At 44.1% G+C, this 25,256-nt stretch overlaps 1 protein-coding gene across 1 annotated transcript; it reads left to right on the top strand.

Annotated features, from left to right (window-relative positions):
- The first annotated feature begins 14,432 nt into the window (after positions 1–14,432).
- On the top strand, positions 14,433–17,562 carry btg2 (B-cell translocation gene 2). Its single transcript, XM_062986479.1, has 2 exons — positions 14,433–14,794; positions 16,207–17,562. Exons 1-2 carry the CDS (start codon positions 14,653–14,655, stop codon positions 16,557–16,559), a joined length of 495 nt encoding a protein of 164 aa, XP_062842549.1. The 5' UTR covers positions 14,433–14,652; the 3' UTR covers positions 16,560–17,562.
- The last annotated feature ends 7,694 nt before the right edge of the window (positions 17,563–25,256 follow it).

Genomic DNA, 25,256 nt, shown 5'->3' with positions numbered 1-25,256 from the left:
CCCGGGTTCTGCTCACTGTTTTTCCTGTCAATCATGCAACATCAGCCAATGTGAGTTCATGTGTACGGTTAGGGCAGTTATCGATCTGTAATAACACAACAGAAAAGCTCAAGAAAGTAAAATTAAATTAATGATATTAAATTGAGGTCTTTTGTGGTGGAGAAATAAAAGTGAACTATTGACTTTTGTTTGTGGTTCACAGCAGTGTTACTTGGTGTTCAAAAACAAGTGAGTTATTTAAATGAAAAGAGCTAGAAAATAACTAAAAAAAGTTGACGCTGGTTTGAGGTTGTTTGATTAACTCAAAGTCGTGAGGATGTGCGGTAAACACGTTTGTGCCACCTTCAGTGCTCTTCATGCACCACAGCGAGTGCGGTGAGGAAAAATAAACTAATAACGTATCAGGTAAATCTCAATCAGAATCTAAATCCGCTCACATATACAATAAAAAATCTATCAAATGTAACAACCCACAGATTTAAACAAACGAACAAACAGGAAATCGTTTGGATGGTCTGTTCGGTTTGGGACGAGTTTAGATTTGAAGCTAGCACTGCAAAAACTCACCAAAAAAACCAACAGAACATCAACGTGTCATCTCGCAGAGAGAACAGTTCAGCAGCTCAATACAATTAGCTGTTTTATTATTTTTTACAGATTTTTTTAGAAATATTAATAGTAATCGTAAAAATCTTTTTCTTTTAATGACATCAATTCTGAGCACAAGAAAAATATTGAACTAACGATCAATAATCTAAGAAGTGAATCATGTTTCCTCCTGTCTGATCTCAGCACTCGCGCTAGTCTCTCGTCTCTCCATGTACACAATGTTTACTACTGTAGATGTGCTATGGCGTTCGGCTTCAGATGCTCGTTTCCCAGAGAAACTGGTCAAAAGAAGGATGATCGTCTTGGGTGGGTGGAACCAGATGATAAAACACCACGCCCACTTGTTGGAAGACAATCAGGATCTGACATCTTTGTGCAAATTGGTTGGCTTTATTAAAACATTAACCTGTAATTAATAGAGAAAAAAACTTGATGTTTAGCACCAGCGAAACTGAAACCTGTGCATCTCAGACCCGCGGTATTGCTCGGACAAATCCAATCAAAATTGCAGCATTAGTTAGTTTTTTTTAAAGAAACCAAAATTCAAACTGTGGCTCGACTCCAGTGCCGTCAGAGATAAACGCTGTGAGAAAACAGCAGCTCACCGCAGTGCTGTGAAACATCTATCTACAGTAAACATCGACAACGGGAGGTAGCCTCATGTGGTCAAGGCAGTAGAACACATGCCAGAACACACACACACACACACACAGGAGGTTTATTTACCCAAAATTCTTCTAAAGGCAGAAAGGATTGTGATTGGTTCATGGCAGGAGACCAAGGAAAATGGATCTATAGTGGTCAAAATAACTTCAAACACCCACGTCCCAAAACTCCTTTAGCAATGTATTTAATAAGGATCTGGACTTGCTGTTATGGTCAATAAACTCCACTATCTAACAACAAAATGTCAGAGACACTCGGGTGGAGTAGCAGCGTTATGTGCTAGCTCACCACTGCTGAGATCTTCAGCTATTGAGTTAGAATCTCAGACGACGCTATCTTACCAGGCGTCCAAACAGGCACAGGGAGGGGGTCTGGCTGGGCCTCAGTGTGGCTGTACATTTGCAACCTCTGCTGACTGTGCATGTGTCAAAGTGGCGAGTGATAGTCTTGGCACTCCTCGGTCAGCTTGAGGCTGGTACGAGCATTAGATTAGGAGCAGGATAGGGACGGTTTGAGGGTTAGAGTGATCTAGTTAAAGTCCTGACTGAAACCAGCAGTTCATGTAGCAGAGAGTCTGATTAAACTCAGTTCTGATACAGAAGAGTGAAGCTCTGAAACCACTGCTGCCTGCTGGGTAATTCAACTGAGGTGTTTATACAAGTGTGAAAGTGGGATTTGAATTTGCTTACGTAAAAATAAACAAGTCTGCACTATGTAGAGATGCATGAGTACCGATACTGGTATCGGGTATCTGCCCGATATATACCGCGCTCATTAACTCCGATACCGTGAGCCTAGTGCACGTCGCTGCGTTATGCCCGGTTCACACTACACGATTTTTGCCCTGATTTTCGCTCAGCGGCTGGTCGGCGCTAGATTTGCCGCCTCGGGAGCAACCAGGCGTTCGCTCGGCGATCAAAACTCGGCTCTCGATCGCTAAGTGTGAACTATCCAACAACTCCATCCGACCGGCTCGCTGAGCGCTCGGCGTCCGGATCGAGTTTTCTAGCATGTCAGATATCTGATCCAATAGGTATCGGTATCGGCGAGTACTAAAATACTTGTACTCGGTTGGGAAAAAATGGTATTGATGCATCCCTAGCACTATGCTGTAAAAACCTGATCTCAGTTCTCATTGGCTGTCACTCCTAACCAATCATAATCCTTTCTGCTCTGAGAGAAGGCTTGGTTGAGTAAATTTCCCATGAGCACTCTCTCTGACTGTGCAGTGCTATACAGTGGTGACGGTGAGGAGGGAGTTGGGGATGGGGATCGTCTCGTCTTTAGCGCTAAATCGTGTCCCGTGAGTCAGCAGCTCCTCCACCGTGGTCCAGTCGTCCAGCAGCTTCCTGTTCCTGAGGCGGCTCAGCTTCCTCTGGCTCAGCTCCATGAGAGCGCTGTATCCACCGCCGTCTCCGCAGGCCACCCCTCCTTCGCTGGTGTTTGCATGAACCACGCCCACTTGTGCGTCCCGCTTCTGTCGCTGCTTTTGCAGGACGTGTTCTCGCCGCTCTGATCGGCTCCAGTACCGCCCGACTCTCCGGATTTCTACGTTTGTCTCGTCGTCTGTGCTCATCCCGCCGCTGCGCTCGTCGGCCACCCGGATCGCTCGCTCGCGCAGCAGCTGGTTACGTAGAGCCCGCGAGTTTAATGTTCCCGGTGCTGGTTTTGGAGGTGATGATGCGGTTGTGATCATGTGACCCTCGAGCGTGCTGTACGGGCCGTGCCTGTTGGTGGGTTTGGGCCAGGTGTCGTTACCGTCCTGGCTCTGTGACGGAGTGTGCGCGAGGGTGTGGAAGCGTCCTTCCGTCTTTCTCTCTTTTTCTGGGTGTTTCTCCAGCTCCTCTTCACCTGAAGGCGGTTTGCTCGTGAAACTTTTCTCCCTCCTGTCGTGCAGATAGAACTCCTGGGGCGGGACAAAATGGTGGTCATCGGTGGAGCTGGAGAGGCTGGGGTGGCTCATAGCGTGTAATAGGCGTGTGCGGCGTGTTTGTTGTGTGTGTTGTGCAGGAAGTGTAGCATTACCATGGTGTGCTGCATGATTGATGAAGGTAGCATGAATGGCGTGTGTGTGCTGGACAGGAAGTGTCGCATGACTTGGGTGGGTGGCGTAATTAGCATGGTGTACAGGGTGTGTTTGGTGGTTGGCATGATTTGATGGAAGGTTAGCATGATGTGTAATGTAGATTTCAGGTTGTGTTAGGGTGTTAGCGTGGTGTGTCAGATGATTAGCAGGGTGCATGGTGGGTATTGGATAGTTATCATGGTGTGCAGGGTGTGTGAGGTGATTAGCATGGTGTGTAGCGAAGGCAGCGTGGTGTGTAAGGTGGTTGGAATGGTGTGTAAGGTGGTTAGCATGATGTGTGGCGTGGTTAGCGTTGTATAGCGCTTCCCGTTCAGCCTCCCCCATTAGATCGTGTTGAACCGAGCGAGCGCAGCGGTTTAACGTCACGCTGCAGTAGTTCGGTGACGCCGGATGGCTCGCTCGCCTGCGCTGCTCCACCTGGGCCGGTCGATGATGCAGCGTCCTGCTCCTCCGCAGCAGTCCTGCATTGCGCTGTGTCAGCGCCCTCCGCTGGCTACTCGGTGAACTGCAGGTGGAGAAAATGGCGCCGCTGCTCAGACTGTGTCTGTTTAAACACTGCGCTTCACATTTCCGGAGCTGCATGGACGACACCCGGACCATTCTTTGTGGGTGAAGGTCCATTTCCGGACACTCGTTTTCGGCTTGCACGGTCAGCGTTTCGGGAATGGCCTCCAGCTCCCGGTGCGCTTTCTGACCATCCATGCACAGGTTCTGCAGCTCCCCCTGGTGATGGAGGCGTGAGTTGTAGAGCCGCATTCGTTTCTCCAGTAGTCGCTGGAATCGCAGGAACTCGGCCGTGCTGACGCTGTAGAACCCGGAGTCGCTCAGCTCAGATGAAATGAACGACTCGGACGAAGGCGACCCTCCTCGTCCCCGACCCCCTCTTCCTCCCTGGTGGGCGTGGCACTCGTCTAGCCCCTCCTCTGTCTCCACTCCCGAGAGCTCCCCCTGGTGGAAGCTGCCGTCTGTCCAGCCAAGTCCACTATCCAGCTCGTGATGCAGGGGCAGGTATCCCATCGCCTTCTCCAGCACGTAGTCCTCGTCCTCCGTCTACAAACACAAAACTTTCTTTATTTTCAGTTGAATTATTCTGTACCAGACAGATGAACCTGTTAAAGAGCTCAGTGCGCGTATGATTTATTATATCGTTTCTGAACTATTTCAGTATTTTTGGTTTTATACATGTTTTATATTTAATGTAAGTGTAATTATACATTTTTTAAATTATTTTTTATAAATCCTATATATAATGCAATTTTTATTATCAATTATTATAATTAAAAGTTACATCATTTGATGAAGAAAGATAAATAAATCTATAAACATATATATTATAATATAGTGCAGGAACGCACATCGCTCCATCTCATCTCCGTGTTTCACCGATTAATGAAACGTGGTTGCTTAGCAACACACAACATATTTGCATACCGTTTGGTCCTCAGTGAGTGAGAGGGAGGAGGCGTGATGGAATATTCCTCCAATATATCAATTCACTCCAAATCACCCTGATCAGGAGTTTTATTTATTAATCACTCCATTCATTTACATTTCATTCCACTGTAAAGTTCTCATCATTAACCTGCACGTAATTCTGAAAATAACAAACAGCACAGAAAAACGTTCTATAAATGTTACAGTTTACAAAATAAGCAGCACTGTGGAGCTCTGAGTGATTTAGGAGCTGTTAATGTGGTGGTAACTGAAGTGCCAGTCAAGTTTGGGTGCACCGGAGCAGAGAAACCATCACACTGACCGGTCCAGCTTTCAGATCATAACCAGCTAACTCACCTGGCTTTGGAAGCTGCTCGGTTCCTCCATGTTGGAGTTACAGCAGCCGATCAGACAGTTCTGTCCCTGAGAAACTCTGGATGATAGTTCAGGTTCCTGAGGAACAGAGGGAGAAAGTGTACTAGTGAGAAAAACTGCAACAATTAGTGTCCTCATATTCCAAAGCATTAAGAAGTCATTTATAGGAACGCTGATGGAACACGGGGGGAAACACGCCGTCGTCCTGACTTTTTTTATAGTGTGTTGCAGGAATCAAATTTAAATGTGATTATATTTACAAACTACAGTGAAGCTGATCAGTGAAAACAGGAGAAATCTTTTCTCTCCACCTCTGGGTTTGTAACTTCTCTACAGTGTGAAGATCTGGAGACATCTAGTGGTGAGTCGGGAAATTGCTGGACCTTCATGAAACTCTTTCACTGCACAAATGTGACTTTCCTGCTACAGCCTTAAATCTGATCATGTAATATCAGATTCCAAACGCTCTAATCAGACTGACTAGCAGGGTCAGGGATTGTAAATGAGTAAAGTTGGTAACCCACTGCATCCATCTGATAGATAATAATAATGTGCAGCTAATTAGCACCAGATACGTTTACGTAATCTTAGCTTATTTCATTTTGCACCATGTTCTTCAGTAAAACCGAGCTCACTGGACGATGAACTTACATGACGTGGAACCCTGCGCACGTCCTCCAGGTCCCGCGGTGCGTTTGGGAGGTAGTCGTGTCTGCTCCCGTTTCCATGGTTACCAGGAATGGCCATGTGACTGTAGCATGGCCTGAAGGAGAAACACAGAGCAGCCCATCACAACACAGCTTCATCACATCAGGACTCAGTGAGAATTCACACGTAGAATAAAGTGGAACGATTCCTGTTAGTGATGTTAGGAAGAAGAACCTCTGTGCCTGAAGGGGGGCAATCCCATCAGGCCTTAAAGCATAAACCCTTATATTCATTGTATGCATATTTACACTCACGGTTCATGAGTAAACCGAGTACTTTAAGGTTTTACCCACGTCCAACACGCCTCAACAGTCTGTAGAAGCACGTTACATTTTATTATCTAATTAAGAATCATTTGCTCACAGGACTCTGTGAGAATCCACCTCTGGCTGGTGAAAAGAAGCACCAGTGATTTCACACATGTGGAGGTGGCTGGTGCTAGTCTGTCACCAGTTCTTGGCCAGTGTGGGGGTGGTGCAAGCAGAATTGGAAATTACTACATTAGGTTAAAAAAAGAAGGGAGGAAGAAAAATGCTAAAAACACCCACAAATCACTCCTGTCAGTAAATTTGGTTTCACAGCCCACCAGTGTAAAGATAATGGAAACACCAATGATCCCTGGACAGGTCCACAAGATTACAGATGAGCTACAGTCAAAAACTATATGGTCAGTGAATATTGTTACTTGTACCTAATAAAGTGTTGTGTTCCTGCAATAGATGTGATGCTGTGCTTTTCACTGTGACTGCAGTGTGTGTGTGTGTGATCAGTAGTGTTTTGTGACTGACCTGTTTTCTGCAGTAAAAGAAAGCAAATCTCTAAAGTATAACACCGTTAGCGAGTTGGTTTACAGCATGTTTGTTTGAGACTCTCGCTACTAACCAGTTTACTATGCTAATGGTTACCAGATTCAGTTTTAAGGGAATCAAGGGTCACATTGCTCCTAACTGTTAGTGAGGGCAACAAACCTGGACTACGATTGTATTAGTGAATCTATTGGAGTGCTGAGGAGGCTCCTCTCAATATATCGAGAAAACACACCATAACACATCAAGAGTCTCATCGTTTACCTTTGTTTTAATACTTCGTACATAAATGATAGAATGATAAATGGATACCGGTCTATAGAAATCATCTGTGGTGCAGAGTGCAGTGTTTGGAATTTTTGGACATGCAGTTATCAACCCAAAGACTCACATGCAGTGCAAAGACCATCCCAAATCCAGTGCAACCACCAGTCTACAGACACCTTGAAAACTCAAAGACCAATTTTAAAAACCAATTTTGAGGAATACACAATTGTTTCATCATGGTGATGAACAGAGTATGCTTCATGAAGATAAGTTTGGCTCTCTCTTTTTATTGACATTTTTCTTACTTATTTAATGTAAGTTGCAGCTGAGGTAGTAAGACGGCACTTTATTAAATTAAACACTACATGAGGGGCAGGAGAGCGAGTGTTTGATTTGTTGGTTGATCGGATTAATCAGAACGGACTGTATGTGTAACTGATCTCACTCCTCCACCCAGCTGCCGTCTCTTCACACCTCCACTTCAGTTCCTCACAGTCTACCGTCAAAAGCTGGTTTATTAAAAGCTACAAGTGGACCAGAACTGTCGAGTGGGAGCGTCAGCACGCAAACACCCAAATAGGGTTCGATTTTCTTTGGGGGCGGTTATTATGATGTATGAGACGTGTGATGAAAGAGCCGAGTGAAAAGCCTCATTTCAGGGACGCTCGGGCGGTGCGGCAGTCTAATGCGTTAGCCCACCGCCACTGAAACTTGGACTTTTTCACTTTGAGTTTCAGCTTTGCTACTGACCAGCACGACTGAGTGTGTCTGAGGTGAAATGAAGAGGTCAGGCAATTGTGCTTGTGTAGCCTAGTTTTGGAGCTGATGGCTCTCGGTGTGGTTCGGCCGAGTCCTAGATCTCTAGAAAAGACTGATAGATTTCAACACTTCAAAAGGTCTCTGCACAACCTTGATGCTTATTGTGAAATTGTCCCTCATGTTTGGTTAGGGGTGAGAGAGCTAAAGTTTACTAGCTACTGTCCTACACGCGTAACTCAGAACATTCTTATAAACAGAAGTCTAGGTGCATTAACGGTACAGTGGAACAGCCCCGGCGGTGCAGTACCTGTCGGTGGGGACGGCGTTCCTTTGGTCCCAGGGACGTTCCGTCTGCGTGCTGCTGTCTGATGTTCTGTGGTACTGTAAGCTGCGTCCCCTCCGCCCGTCGATCTGCACTGTGATTGGCTGCTCATAACTAGCCAGGATCCGTAGAGCCTCTTGTTTCCTGATGTTGTTCAGATCGCGGGGGTTCCCCTGAAACACGTATTAAAACCATGAACTTGTATTTATTTAGATTTTGGTTCTGGTTTTCAATAAGTATGTGAACCCCTGAGCATGAGCTCGTTACAGCGCTTTATAATGACGCTTCTATTGCAGAACTGCCTCCATGTTTTAGAGCCCCTGTGGACATTTTGTTGCCGGTGATGTTGGTTGAGAAAACCTCGCTCACAATCGACATCTCAATTCATCTCAGAGCTGTTGAGTGGAGTTAACGTCAGGGCTGTGTGCAGTCGCCATGAAGTCTTATTAAGGTGGAACATCAATAACCAGTCGCTTATCTAAAACATGCACTAGCAACAGTGTCAGTCCATACTCCACCATCTCCACCCTGCCAGGGTATAAACACCACACCACTCTGCTGAATTCTATTATTTCATTTCATCTGAATGTATTTAGCTAACCACTTCATCCTGCTCACAATCACTGACTCACCAGCCAATCCACCTACCACACAACACACCAAACTCTTCACACATAGAACCTGTAGTGACCTCAGTCAGGATTCCACAGAACATTAGATGTGCCACTGTGCCTCTGGTTTTCATTCATCTAGGGTACAGCTTCAGGGACCAGGGTTTGATCCTTGTCTCCAGGAACTGTCTGACACGGATCTGTTCCTCTATCTTCCTTCCACTTCCCAAAATCATGCAGAAGGTGGATTGGCTGCTGTAAAAGACCTCTAGATGGGAGTTAATTAGTTAAAGAGTGAATGTGTGATGCCCTGTGAAGGACTGGCACACTGTTCAGGGAATAATTCCAGTTCAGGGCGCCGGTTCTGATTAGCTCGGAGGCTACGATGCTGCAAATATATGACGTTCCCTCTTCTAGTGACGCAGCGTGTGTGGACACCGTCCCAAATTACATGAATCGTGCTACGAGACGCTGGAATCGGGACGCAGCTCATCATTAATTAAGGGACCTGATCATTAATTATAAGTGTGTGTGTGTGTGTGTGTGTGTGTGTGTGTGTGTGTGTGTGCTGAAGAGCATCTCTGGAGGATGAACAGCAATGTCACCAAGAGTCATCATCAGCTTAGAGCTGTCCATCCTCCAGAGATGCTCTGCAGCACACACACTCACACACACACCAGGAATCTTATTCACATCTACTGCTGCATTGTGATCTTTAAAAATCAATCATCTTCTAACACACACACGGTGTACTCACCCCCGGTACATCGACCATCCACGGCCCCGAGAGCCGACAGCCCATCGCCACGGCAACAGAGGAGCGCAGACCAGCGCAGGCTCTCAGACTCAGAGTGAGGATGAGGATGAAGAGCCGCAGCTGGCATACACACCCACTCTCAATACACACACATTATACACACACACACACACACACACTCACATACTGGCACACACACGCGCGCACACACACACACACACGGTCGTTCGTTCAAAGAGGAGGAGGACACACGATGAAGGATGGCGAGGAACGACTGAGAGCGAGGAAGACGCCGAGTCCCTCACGCTGCCCCACCGTCTCTCCCCTACTGCCGATCACGCCGATCAGCTCCGCCCCCCCAGCGCAGTCCTGCCAGACACCGTGTAGTAACCCCGACGCATCCTGGACTCTGATTGGCTTCTGACCGTGTCTGTGAGCACATAGTGAGCTCTGATTGGTCGCTCAGGCTCTTTTAACAGCTGAGAACACTTTCATGGTGTATCTGTTCCATTTTTTACCGTATCTGTATTTACAGTGGTGAGGATAAGTATGTGAACCCTGGATGATCAGAATTACACTAATGCAGCATTTTTACAGGGTTCACAAACTTTATCCTGCTGTTGCATTTAGGGACACTCATTGTTTATGATGCGCCGGACATTTTCAACAGGAGACAGATCTGGACTGCAGGCAGGCCACTCAAGCACACACACACACACACACACACATCATCATCTTGATGAAATAATTATGTTCAGCACTACTCTGATCTTTCATTTATTCATGTGTGTGTGTGTGTGTTTCTTTGCAGTTCCACATTTCAGCTAAAAGCTTCTACACACACACACACACACACACACATGAATAAATGAAACTTTAACTGTCACACTGATTACATTCAGCCTTGTCCTGCAGGAAGGTGACTTGAGGAGATCCTGCAGCTCTGGGTGAGTGGGTTCAGTTCTTCTCCAGACTGAGTGATGAAGCTCCTCGTTTATCCAGCGAATAAAAACTTTATTTTATATTTATTTCAATTCAGGTGTGTCGTGTGTGTGCTGGTATTGAGGTTCTTTCTGCTGCTTCATCACTCATGGTTACGTTCTTTATGGCTGAGCTGTTGTTGCTCCTAGACGATCTAGTTACCTGATTCAGTGAGTTACAGTCATGTTCATGTGCACAACAATCTCTTATATTCTTAATCCCAGCGTCTGTACTGAACCTGTTAGCATCGAGTCTGGATCAAATCATTTCCATAAATATGTGGACAGTACTGAGTGTACTGTGGGTTTATGGTGTTCTGCCAGCAGCACGGCGTTTAGGGTTTGCAGGGACACGGTGGAGTGAAAGACGTCAGCGTGGGAGGTACATACACACACACACACACACACACACACACTCACACACACACACACACACACATGTTTGGTGCTGAAGGGGACCTGCCAACTCAAATCAGAATAACAGGATTGTGTGTGTGTGTGTGTGTCCTTGTTACCGTAGCCACTCAGCTGGTGTATGAACGATATAAATTGGAACTAAAATGGTAAAATAAATAAATATAAATGATTTTTTGAATCCCACGAGTCGAGCGCGGAGCTCCACGGTTGCCATGGTGAAGGCCGTTGACTTGAACCTCGTCATTACATCCTGTTTGACAGCAGCGGGGCTAAATATAGCATCAGTGCTGCTGGCTTCAATAGCACATAGCCTGGGCTGTTCGGTATAAAGTATGTGCACCCTATCCAGCACCCCTGCACAGTCATGTTTACGATCGGTGTTCACACATGTGCAGGCATCTGCTTCTCTCTCTGTGATTCCTCGCTTCGTGTGATTTTACAGAATATCCCATCCAGTGTGTACACAGTTACTATCTCACCACTGCTGTGTATGTTATATTTTGATTTGGGACGCACCCCTTAAAACAGAAAACAGCCCAGAGCGATCAGACCAAACCCGTTCTCCTTCTCGAAGACTTAGTCAGCTGACGTTAGTCGCTTCAGACTCAGCACTCTCATTTATTCTGTTCAGCCTCTGTGCACTGGTCACCGCTTCATCACCCACCGCTTCATCTCATCATCCACCGCTTCATCACATCATCCACCTCTTCATCTCATCATCCACCGCTTTATCACATCATCCACCTCTTCATCTCATCATCCACCGCTTCATCACATCATCCACTGCTTCATCACATCATCCACCGCTTCATCACATCATCAACCGCTTCATCACATCATCCACCGCTTCATCACATCATCCACCTCTTCATCTCATCATCAACCGCTTCATCACATCATCCACCGCTTCATCTCATCATCCACCGCTTTATCACATCATCCACCGCTTTATCACATCATCCACCGCTTCATCTCATCATCCACCGCTTTATCACATCATCCACCGCTTCATCTCATAATCCACCGCTTTATCACATCATCCACCGTTTCATCTCATCATCCACCGCTTCATCACATCATCCACCTCTTCATCTCATCATCCACCGCTTCATCACATCATCCACCGCTTCATCTCATCATCCACCGCTTTATCACATCATCCACCGCTTCATCACATCATCCACCGCTTTATCACATCATCCACCGTTTCATCTCATCATCCACCGCTTTATCACATCATCCACCGCTTCATCTCATCATCCACCGCTTTATCACATCATCCACCGCTTCATCTCATCATCCACCGCTTTATCACATCATCCACCGCTTTATCACATCATCCACCGCTTCATCTCATCATCCACCGCTTTATCACATCATCCACCGCTTCATCTCATCATCCACCGCTTCATCTCATAATCCACCGCTTTATCCCGCTCAGGGTCCATCAGGAAACACTCAGCAAAAGGTAAAGGCGGGGCACCAATTCATCACAAGGCTTTAACCATCCTATCATGGCTCTCTATATGCAATAAGCCAGTAATTTGCAGGTGATAAAAAATGGCCACATATTGACTCACTTGAAGATTTGTTTAAGAATGTGAGACACAAAATTGTTCAAAAGCATGAACATTAAATAAATAAAGGGACGGGGTGCTCGGGGGGTGCAGCTCTCTATTTTTAATGGTGTCTGAGGAAGTGAAATCCTGATGGAATATAACCTCAGTGCTGCTGCAACGTGCTCCTACATGTGAGGTGTAAGAACGCTGGAGTACAGAGTGTTTTTCCTTGTGTATCTTTATAAGAATCAGTGGCTGGTTAAAGGAGAGTCGGATTTCTTCTCATGAGCCTCTTCAGCCATGTTGTGATTCATGTTGTAATTGTGATCAGTCACCACTAGATGTCAGTACAACAGCAGAGTTCACACAGAGCCACAGTTCAGTCCAACACTGGATCATGAGAACAGTGATTCTCAGTTCTGCTCCTGTCATTCACTGCATTTATACTGTATATCACTCACTGTATATCACTCACTGTATATCACTATATGATCAGAAGTATGTAAAAACCAACACCCCCCTCTGACACACACATACTCAAGCACAAAGACTTCTACAAGATTCTGGAGTGTGTCAGTGGAAATTCGAGAATAACAAAAAGCATTTGCATTTAAATCATCAAATTAACCTAAATGTGTTTAATAGGGTTCAGGTCAGAGCTACACACTAAAATCAAAGCCTCCATCATATTTGCTCTTCAGAAGCTTGAAATATGAGTTTAGTGGTAATTCCAGGAATAATGGAGTGAGTGCTTTTAACACCACTGCAGAGGCTGACTTTACTATAACAATCATTTATTATTATTATTATTGTTATTATTATTAATAACATTTTTATTGTTATTGTTGTTATTATTATTAATAACCGTATTATTATTATTGTTATTATTATTATTAATAACATTATTATTATTATTATTCGATGCCTCAAAGTGGATTCAGACTCCAGGTGACCATGTGGATGGTGTCACTACAGAACATCATGTCTTCTGTTTGGGTCCTCAAGGCTTCTTCATTAGCTTGTTCATTATTTCCCTAATATATTCCATCTTGTTGCTGGTCGTCCTCTTCCTCGTCCAAGCATAATTGTCTCTTCCAATTCATTAATTCTTCTCATTATGTGTCCAAAATAACTGCCCTTCAGTTTGTTTATCTGGGCTTGTAGTGAGAGGTTTGATTTGGTCAAGGATGCATTTGTTTTTTAATTTCGCATCACTGAAGTTAAAACGCATCAATATTCACTGTGTCCCATTTTTATTGTCCATGTTTCATATCATTATATCAAGAAGAAAACCATAGTCTGGACAAATCTTTATAATGCCATTTCCTGTTTCAGGGAAAACACACACACACACACACACACACACACACACACACACACACACTTAGGGCAATTTTGTAGCTCCAATTAGCCGATTGCCTGACTAAAAGTCCCAGAGGAAACCCACACAGACTGGGAGGAAATGCAAACGCCTCACAAAAAGGCTCCTGGCTGCTTGGCTGGGGAATTGAACCCAGGCCCACTACGCTGCAATGTATTTATAGACAGACTGAAATGTTTGGGTGAGTTTGTTATAAAAGAGTCCTGAACTCAACCACATCCAACACTGACAAATTATTAGAATGTTGATGTAGGGATCCCTGCAGTTACATTTCAAAATATAGTGAAAGTTTACTGATAATTTACTGATATTTTACTGATAATTTACTGATAATTTACTGATAATTTACTGATATTTTACTGATAATTTACTGATAATTTACTGATATTTTACTGATAATTTACTGATAATTTTGCTGCTATTTCGGTTGTAAAAAGTTTCTCTTGTCGTCATGACTATTTGCTGACGTAAATCTCCTTATATGGAAATCCACGGAAACCCCAAACACCGAGAGTTTCCATGACTGCGGCCAATCAGAGATCCTTATTTCATAGGGCGGAGACTTTGTGCTGTCATGCTTTATTCTGATTGGCTGGAGCTGCAGCGTTGTGCGCGCGTGCGGTGATGACGTTGCTCTTTGTGTGTATCACTATATAAAGCGAGTGAGCGCCGCTCCGCTTCAGTCAGTCCGTCTCTCAGTCGGAGCTCCGCCGGGTCCGCGCTGCTTTATTTACTGCAGTTTCCTTCACAAGTTGCAAAGTTCGGTTCATTGGAAGTGTGTCTGTGAGGAATGTTGGTTTTGTTAGCGGATTGAAGTCGCTGTATCGGTTGAATAATTGAAGTGAAGGCGGCGGTGTTTAGCTGTTAGCATAACCGACTGAGGTGACCAAGGTTCCGGTTCTGTTCAGGGATAACATGAGCTCCGGGATGAGGCCTGAGATCGTTCCTGAGATTAAAGCTGCGGTCAGTTTCATCTGCAGGTTCCTCAGGAGCAGCGGAGTTCTGACTGAAACACAACTGCAGGTCTTTAAAGAGTGTCTACAGCAAGCACTGTCAGGTAAACAATCTCTATCTTTATTATTCTTACACTCTCTGTTTAGGACATTTATATCTTTACTGTTATACATTCACGTTATATTATAATGGGTGGTGAATATGATATTTACATTATACACATCATGCATGTAACTCTGCTTCTATTATGTTCAAGCACAACAGCATGTAACAGTGTTCCGTGCATTGTCATTCATTATGAAACTAATATTATTAACTTTATATTAGTATAAAACTAATATATTATTACAATAAGCATACTAATGTATGTTTATTGATCTTTAGAGAATATATCTATTTAACTGCATCAGTGTTTTAATAGGATCGTTTTTATTCTTCACATGATTTATTGAGTGAATTAAAATGATGAATAAAGAAACAAATCTCTTTATTTTCTGGTCCGGATCATCATTAGAATTCAGTATTTAAGTGAAATGTTTTGTTTGTATTTTATAGCTTGGTGGTTGAGTTACTGGATGCCTCATGGCCTTTATTTGTCACAGTTTGGCCCCTGAACAAGGCCCTTAATCCTCAGTTTCTTGGTTCTTGTATTATATTTGGTTTCATTAGTAAATCACGTTGGTTGACCATGTAAATGTTGCCTTGTGCATAAAGGTTTATATAATTTAAACCCCCCCTCCCTGGTTCCATTGTGTAGGTTATAGGTTTTGTTCTCATCTGAACCGTTCAGGCTTTGTGGTGTGCCTGCCCCCCCCTTCCCCCCCCCAACTGATTGTATCTAACAGAAGTCACATGTTCTTTACAGCTCAGTACTTCAGTCTGACCCCTGACGATCCAGCTGTAGTCCAGTGTTTTTTTTTTGCTCATGATTTCCTGTTTCCCTTCTACAGTTCGGCTTCTCCCCCAGTTTAATCTGCCTTCTGCACTGGTTTATTCCAGTCTGCTTTCCCCTGAGCTATAATAGTACCCAGCTGAGTATCTGCCTTTTGTTTAGTCTCCTAAGCCTGCATCTCACCCTGTTTTTCTACCCCGCCCAGCCTTTCACTTGTAAATTGTGCATGCATTAGCATTAAGTAGCTGGATAATGGCCTCGGAGACGGATCTTTTCTGGCTGTCGCCTTCATGTTTACTCGTTATCTGACCTCGAACGTTTTCCACCCCCAGAACTTCAGGGTCTGTGTTTTTATCTTACATGTTGTAGACTGTGTGAGTGTGCAGCCTGTAAACAGTGTTTCTTGTGTTGGGTTGAGTGGGTCCACATGATATTTTCCTTACGTTCTGACCATTGATAGCCGGGTCGTTTAGCATTAGGATTTTTATTTCTTTATTAGACAAAACTGAAGTTTTTTCCACATATTCATCTTGACTTGTACTTCACAGTAGCAGTTTGGCTGATTTTAAGCGTTCCTCCATCAGAACTTAAGATCTCACCATTTGTCCATGTTCCTTCTCCAGATCACTACAGGCACCACTGGTTCCCAGACAGACCTCAGAAGGGCTCCGGTTACCGCTGCATCCGGATCAATCACGAGATGGACCCTGTGATCGGCAGGGTGGCGTGTCGGGTGGGTCTGAGCGGCGAGCGGCTCTTCTCTCTCCTCCCGCGAGAACTGACTCTGTGGATCGACCCGTACGAGGTGTCCTACAGGATCGGAGAGGACGGTTCCATCTGCGTCCTGTACGAATCGGAACCTCCCGCGCCCGCACCCTCGCTGCCCTCGTTCGGCCCTCTGGAGTGCAGGAACCGCTTCCTGATGGGCGGCAGGACCAGCCCCCCCAAGCACTACCTCATGACCGTGTCCAGCTGAGGAGACTCGGGGACGCGCCGCCACCGCCGCCGTGCACCGGACTGTTTAACGTTCCTGAGACTTTCATTTCTAGACATTTTATCCCTCGTTAAATCTTAATCACTTTCTTTACCTCTAACTCGGCTGCACTGAGGCCCTGCCCCCAAAACCAGTCCTATAGAAAGCAATAAATGACCCGGGGTGAATTCTCTCACAATGTTCATTAGTTCACCAACATCTCAATCTCAGTATAATCTGGTGTGAGTGCTGCTCTCATCTGCTTTAATAACACTTGATTTGCCCTAAAGGATCCTCCTGTCAGCACCCGCACTGTAACAGCTTCTTTAGTTATCAAATATCTGGTCGATTGAGGATTTAACCCCTAAAACCACCCACTTATTATACAGATCATCTTAATCCATCAGTGTGTGTGTGGATGTAATGCTGCCTGTCTGGGGCGCCCCCTCTCAGACTGACATTAGTTCTAATCCTAGACTAACAGGCTAGACTCGTTGCCTGATTCCTGTTGGTGCCCTGCAGGGACCTGGAGCTGGTACACGTGTGGGTTTGATGGTGAACTGGTGCTGCGCCGCTCTCACAGGAATGTAAATCAGCTGCTGTGAGACGCCGCGCCGTAACGCCGCTCGTGTTTTTTAATCGTTAAGAGAATTTCTGCTGCCTTAAAGCTGAACGTCGCTGCCAAACTTGTTTTTGTGCAATATGAAGTGTTTCCAAGAAAAATAGTTCCTTCCCCCCCTGATGTCGTGAAATGATGGTCGGTGGAAGAGTTAAACTGGTTCTGGATGCTGGTGATAGCCACTGGTTTTCTGTAGCATTCTCTTTTACTGGGCTGCAGAGCAGCTTCTTTGTTTACTGATGTAGACGAGAACGTGTAGTTTGTAAGCTATTTTAAGCGCCGTTTGCTTTTTATTGTACTTTTGTAACGAATTTGTGCATAATATAGAGAACCTGTACAGTTTTGTGCAATTTTTATGACAATAAAATTTTATTATGAAATCACAAATCATGCTTCTGTTTTTATTTAGTGCATTTTCTTTATTTTACTACCAATCTAGTCGTACCTCCTATACTGCTGCAGACTGGTAACTAACACACACACACCTCCTCCAGCATGTGTGTACTAGCTGACCACTTCTTTTCACCTGCACCAGGCGGGTTCACACAGTACAGCGAGTCACGCACTGCTCTCCATTATTCACCTGCAGCACCATCAACCTATGGAGTGGCACTGTAGCTTGTTGCTGCCTTACCAGGCACGGTGGTAGTTTGGTGGGTAGAGCAATCGGAGGATTGTTGGCTGAAACTGGGCCCTTGAACGAGGCCCTTAAACATCTGTGCTCCAGGGGTGCTTGGATATGCAGAAGAAAATTCTTTGTAGTGCACATGTGTACGTGTGTGTGTATATGTGACAAAGGCATTCTACTGTTGGTGCTTTGATGCTCGGTTTTTACCGCTTGGTGCTTTATTTTAAAGTAAACAAACAAACAGTGACGCACAGACTCACTGCTTCACAAAAACCCTGAACTGGTTCATTCCACTGTAAATTAGACACTTCATCCATGTTCCAATACAAACGCCAGTCATTCAGTCACAGAACCGACTGAAATCCTCTCACTCTACAGGTGTGTGTGTGTAAGCCCCTGAGCTCACCTGTGTGTCTCATACACACCTCGTTATTCTGCTGATCCTGTTGCAGTGTTTACACACACTGATGTCATCAACATATCTGATCTGGCTGCCATGGCAACAGTACACACAGTTCTCATATCCTGGTGTAGGTGTGTCTGCAGAACATGCCCAGACGTGTGTGAAGTTAAGCTACCGCTACTGCTGTTAGCCATTAGCACATCAACTACACACACACACACACACACACACACCAGTCAGAGCTGGATTTTATCACCGTCTGGATTGGCAGCGTCTCTAAATTCACCGTCATTCAGTCACCAGGACGAGGTGATTACTGAAGATAAATGAATGAACAGTAACACACACACACACACACACACACACACACACACACACACACACACACACACACACACACACACACACACACACACAGCATTACTGCATTACTGTGTGGTTGGTGAGCAGATGGCACAGTGGAGATCAGGCTTGTTATTCACACACACACTGAGCTTAGCAGGAGTTCATTTCCATAAGAATGCCCAGTATGAGGCAGCGCACCACAGACCGAGGTGAAGTGTGTGTGTGTGTGTGTGTTAAATGGGCTGTGCCCTGATCCTCTAATCCCCCCCCCCCCCCCCACTCCAACACACTTCTAGTTACAACACAAAACTTTTCTGATGTGATGCCATTCAACCAGCAGCTGCTGCCACAAAAGCACCACGTAGCCTGACTGGCACACACACACACACACACACACACACACACACACATACACACACCGTAAGCTCCTTGTGTATAAGCAATTTGGAAGCAGTTTCAGCCTCCCAGGCTCCACACTGCTGCACTAAATCCCTGTTAGTGCTGGTTAGTGGAACTGTGACCTGAGTTCAGTTTTATTAAACCCTGATGTGATTTTCAGGTGGACCAGGATCAGTCAGAGTGTAAAATCATCTGTGTTCACACCTACAGAACTCTGAGTCTGAACCGTCCTGAACAGAAGTGTGAGTGAGCTACCCCCCGGTGTGGTAGCTGCTTTATTACAGCGTTCCCGTACAGACAGTAAACACGGATGATTGCTAATGGCTACATGAACCAGCGGTGTGTGTAAACAGGGGACGTGCACCTCAACATTTGGTTCCTCCAGTTTAACCTGAGAGGAGAACTGAACAAAAGTCTGTGCTTCTGTACGCGGGGTGATTTATCATGCTGCTTCTCAATTCATTTATTTATTTATTTATTTGTTTGTTCTGAGCTCAGATGAAGCGTAAAGCTTGAAGTTGAACAGTGAAGCTTAGAGTTCAGTTGTTCTCTTTATTTTGTTGTAGCAGAATGTCAGTAGGTTTGAGTTTGAGCAGTGAATTCTTTGAGCTGATGATGTTTCAGGGTTTTATCCTGGAGTTTGGTGAGGGTTGAGTTCAGGACCTGGTTGTATTTTGTATCTCCGCTTGGTTTGATCGGTTCTGTAGCTCATTTGTTGGTGCTCAGGGACGTTTCTGTCTCTGCTGATTTGATTTCTGTGATTCTGAGTGTTTGGACGTGAACACATGAGGAACGTTGTGAGATTTATTGCAGGTTTAGTTCAGGATCAGTTCTGGTATCATGAGGTTGTGGTTTGCAGCCCCTCTGAACACGTCCTGTACCCACGCCAGGTGGAGTTTGTCAGGACGCGGCACCCTAAACCCTCACCGCTTTACTTTCATTGTTGTTTGATACACGTGAACCAAATGATCACAGCGAAGGTCCGTTTATCCACCCACTCATCCAGGGGTCAGAGGTCACATCACACTGTGAGGACTTTAGGAAGAAAACACAGGAGTGTCTGGCGTCTCCATCCATCTGCTCACACACACACACACACACACACACACACACACTGAGGGGGGTTGGTGGTGTTTGAGATGTTCAGCAGAGCGTGGTGTGGAACTGTGGGAAGAAAATCCACAGGTCTGCCTGGAAACACCGAGCAACCAATCACGTGCCGGCAGGTAATGCAAACACACTCTGATTGGCTTCAGCAGCTGAGGGGTGAAAGGTCACACACATGTCCAAACAATAAGTACCTGGAGGAGATTTCTTCTAATAGTTTCTATCAACAGACCAGCCAGTGGAGTGGAGTTAATGGAAACCAGTATCAGTTCAGTGGGAGAACTGCACACACACACATACACACACACACATAGTGGGATTATACTGAGGTTAAACTGGGATTATGCTGGGGTTATAATGTGGTTATAATGGGGCTATACTAGAGTTATAGTGGTTTTGCACTGGTTTTATACTAGGATTATACTGGAGTTAAACTGGGATTATACTGGGGTTATAATGTGGTTAGACTGGAGTTACACTGGTTTTATACTGGGATTATACTGGGTTCTCACTGTTAAGCAGTGGTGGTTTGAGGAAAGTCTGTACGTGTGAGACCGGAGGCTCCGTCCCAAATCACACCTCACTGTAGAACCTTGTATGTAATGACAGTGCTGAGATCTGAGTGTGTTACTGTTTTGTACATTATTATGTAGTTTGGGATGCTGCGTTCATTCTCATTCACAGGCCGAACGTTGAGGTCTTTGCTCAGGGGCCCAACAGCGGCACCTTGGCAGTGATGGTGCTTAAACCAGCGACCTTCTGATCAACACTTCAGAACTCTGATCACTGAGCTGCTGCTTGTTTCTAGTAAATCTTAGTGAATAAAAATGGTGGAATGTTTGAAGTTTGTTGGAGGGGAAACGATCGCTGATGAGATAATTCACACCAGCCGCTGAACGTGTGAGGTGTGTGTGTGGGGTGTGTGTGGGGTGTGTGAGGTGTGTGTGAGGTGTGTGTGAGGTGTGTGTGGGGTGTGTGTGGGGTGTGTGAGGTGTGTGTGAGGTGTGTGTGGGGTGTGAGGTGTGTTTCCTTCCTGTGTGTGTGTTCAGTAATAACTGCTGTAGCTGCATAACAAAAGGCGGCGGCGGCGCGGCGGTGGAAAGAGCGCGGGCGGAGTTTATTCTGGTCCCGAAATGTTACACCACTTCCTGTTACCCACACTAACACTCGCACATGTAGCTTCACTTTTCGGTAAAACTCTCTCCCACACTGACGGGAAAGCTGAGTTTGATCTATCAGAGGTGCTTTGAGGAAAACATCACCAGAACATCAGTATGTGTAAACAAAGATCAGTAATGGTTTACTCTCACTGGATAAAACTGAGATTAAAGTTTCTGCTCTGGTTCTGGTTTATGTTTCACACCGTCAGGACTCGGTTGGGTTGGTACGGTTGGTAGTTTGACTTTCAGAGGTGCCACCACACAGATCAATATTTACACCTACAGAAACAATACGGAGCTAAACATCCATAAACATCATCTTTATAGTCGTTACTATACTGTTAGTACTAGTCCTGATCTCACGTTATCCCAGTGATACTCAAACACTAAACTCATGGTTCTGACTGTGTGTGTAATTATTAAAGCTGCCGTGTGAGAATCGCTTCTTCCAAGAGATTAAAATCATTCATTTATTTAGACTGTTTAGAAGATTATTAGTTGTTTGTTGTGTTGTAGTCCATTAAAAGCTTAATTATATACAGGACTGCATTATTATTATTATTATTATTATTATTATTATTAGTGAACTCGTAGAAGCTCCGGTGTTGATTGTGGACGGCTTAAGTCGTGGTGTCAGTACTCTAATGATCTTTACTGTCCCGACTGTCTGTCCTCCGTCGTCTTTTAAACTGAAGGAGCAGAAACCAGAACCAGAACCGCTGAGTGTCCTGATGCTTCAACTACGATATTAAAGAAACCTGGAGGCCTAAAGAGGAAAATAAACGAATGTAAATAAATGATAGAAAATAACTGAGAGTAAAGAAACAAATTAAAGTAAATTGAATGAGTTTATAGTCAGAAATCTGCTGAGGATCTGAAACCAAATAAATAAATAATTCTAAAAGTAAATACACGTAAACATCCCCTAGAGAAAATGAGGAGAGTTTATGGTTTTAGTACTTAGTTCATTTATCTCTGCACCCCCCTCCACCCCCCCCACCACACACACACACGTCTTATCTTTCCTTCACAAAGCTCTTATTGTTGAGAGGAAACCCAAACACCCCCAAAAGCCACACCAGCTGCTTTACTACACCCTCTTATCACCATCACCCACCCAGTACAGCTGAGTGTGTGTGTGTGTGTGTGTGTGTGTGTGTGTGCTGAGGGGGGTTTCTGTGGAACCCGAGCAGGGTGTGTGTGGCAGCAGGAGGGAACATAAAAGCATAGGGAAGGGTTAACACACACACACACACACACACACACACACACACACACAATCCTCTGTGCATGTCTGGACATGTTAACCCTTTCACACACACACTGTAACCCACATCAGTCCCTGAAACCCCTCGGTGTGTAGAACTGAGAGTGTGAGTTTTAATCTGATCTGATCTTCATCTCTGTGTTCAGCAGGACGTTTGTTTACATGAAGGTTCATCATCTGATCAGTTTAACAGATTTTATTCACTGATCCAGTATTTCATGTGATTCTGGATGTGATTATTGTTATATTTCGTTTATTGTTGAGGTTTCTGATACAAAATAATTCCAGTTGACTTTTGTTGATGCAGATTTGTATGTTTTTACTCTCTGATTTACAAAAAACCTCATACAGCACCATCATGTTCCCTCATTTACAGAGAAGCTTTGGGTCATAATTCATGAAAACACGTCACTGCATCATAAGATTAAGATCTAAACAATAGAATCATGGGTGTGGTTATTTTAATGTCGGTGGGGTTATTTTAATGTCGGTGGGGTTAGTTTAATTTGGGTTGTGTTTGTTTGGTTTGAGACCTAATAAAGATCTGAAGCTCATTAATAAAGAATAAATGCAGAACTTCAGATCATTACAAACTTTCTCCTGCAGCTGTGTGTGTGTGTGTGTGTGTTTATTGTTTATTCGATAAAGATTCAGTGTGTGTGTGTGTGTGTGTGTGTATGTAAACTTTCAGTCTGTGGTGTAAACACTGAGAGATTCAGTTGATCCACACACACACACACATTCAGGTTTATGATCCTGTCGATGAATCTGCTGTTTTTACTCTCCGGGGGTTCCAGCGTGTACAATCACACACTTTTATTTATCAGCTCTGCCGGGACAGACTGTTATACTGCTGGGTTTATTATTGTTATTATAGTGTGTGTGTGTGTGTGTCCTTCCTCATTTGCCTAATCTGTGATGTGCTGATGTTTTTGTACTGTGTGTTCTGTCCTGTTCTGTTCTGTCCTGTATATGAACTGAAAGTTACTTATGAAGCACACCCTGTGTGTGTGTGTGTGTGAGTGTGTGTGTGAGAGAGAGAGTGTGTGTGTGTGAGAGAGAGAGTTTGTGTGTGTGTGTGTGTGTGAGAGAGAGAGAGTGTGTGTGTGTGTGAGAGAGAGAGAGAGTGTGTGTGTGTGTGTGAGAGAGAGAGAGTGTGTGTGTGTGAGAGAGAGAGTTTGTGTGTGTGTGTGTGTGTGTGTGAGAGAGTGTGTGTGTGTGTGTGTGAGAGAGAGAGAGTGTGTGTGTGAGTGAGTGTGTGTGTGTGAGAGAGAGAGTGTGTGTGTGTGAGAGAGAGAGAGTGTGTGTGTGTGTGTGTGTGTGTGAGAGCATGCTCAGATCTACTCTGCACGTACACCACGTCTATCAGATCAGACTAGCGCCGCCCTGCTGGTGGATCTAGAGTTTTTATCTGCTGTGTAGAAGGAGAGAATCATTTCATCCTGAAAAAGACTTTATTGATGTTTATACGAAACTTTCTACACTTTTGTTTAGGATCAGATAAAGAATAGAAATGTACTAAACATTCATTAGAATTATTTGACATTTCATCATTTTGTTGCTTTCGGTTCTTTAATCTGTTAAAAGCTTTTTAATGATTAAATCACATTTTAATATACAGTTACTGCACAGTTTGTGTCTCTTAGTTTCTTTAGTTGCTGCTCAGTTTTGTTTGATTTTAAACGAATGATAATAAAATGATAATAAATATTGTGTAGGACATTCTGGTCAAATAAATCTGATGATATTAAAACTTTAATTTAATAGAGAATCTGCTGTGTGAGCTGATAATAACACATGAATCATTACAAACATCTCAGCACAAACAGAACTGTTTACATCCATTCATTTTCTTGACATGTTCAGTTTGATGTTTTATTACTTTTATGTTTCTGATTTTAAATCTTTTGAGTTTAATTGAAGTTTCTTTTGTTTCCTGTGAAACTTTTCTGTTGTTCTGTGTCCTCGCTGGTGGGAAGTGACGTCATCAGCACCTCAGCCAATAAGGAGCTGTTACTGAGGCAGAACAGAAAACATTCCATAGTAATGCTAATGTGTGTGTGTGTGTGTGTGTGTGTGTGTTTCTCTCTGAGTGTTTATGTGTCCTATTGTCTGTGTGTGTGTGTGTGTGTTGTTGATTCCAGCCGATAAAGAAGTTTAGAGACCCAAAGTTCTAAAGTTTACTGAACATTTCCAGTAGAAATAAAGAATCGTTTTTATCGTTCTGTGCTGATTTTCTTCTTACAGGAAACTGAAGTGAATCTGAAGGTTTTAATCTGATAATTAAAGTTCAGCTGAAGAAACTCAAACAATAAAATCGTCTGAAAGCTTCACATGTAAAAGTGCAGTAACAGCGCCACCTGCTGCCCGAGTCTTTACACTGAATTATCTTCTTAAGTACCAAACTACAGAAAAAGTGACAAATTGATCATTTTTTTAACTTTCATTTGTATAGAACTTTCCTGATTAAAACAGTAGATATATTAGTTGCATTTCTGAGGTTTTAGATCTCCGGAATGTTTTAATGCTTCAGTTTTTCCTTTTGTAAAGCACTTTGAATTGCCACTGCGTATGAAAGGTGTTATACAAATAAACTTGCCTTGCCTGTAGTGAATGAATTGTAGTGTAGAGCTTTACTTTTACTAGACAATACATTAAAACAAGGTTTAATTACTCAGATGCATCTAATTAAAGCACTGATTGTTTAACCAACACTATTAAATTCTCCCCAGTTATACAGAGATTCACAAACAAAATTACTCACAATAAATC

Source organism: Trichomycterus rosablanca, chromosome 24, assembly GCF_030014385.1.
Source record: "Trichomycterus rosablanca isolate fTriRos1 chromosome 24, fTriRos1.hap1, whole genome shotgun sequence".
NCBI classification, from domain to species: Eukaryota; Metazoa; Chordata; class Actinopteri; order Siluriformes; family Trichomycteridae; genus Trichomycterus; species Trichomycterus rosablanca.
Note: the sequence above shows the minus strand (reverse complement) of the source record. Positions and strands in the feature narration are given on the sequence as shown.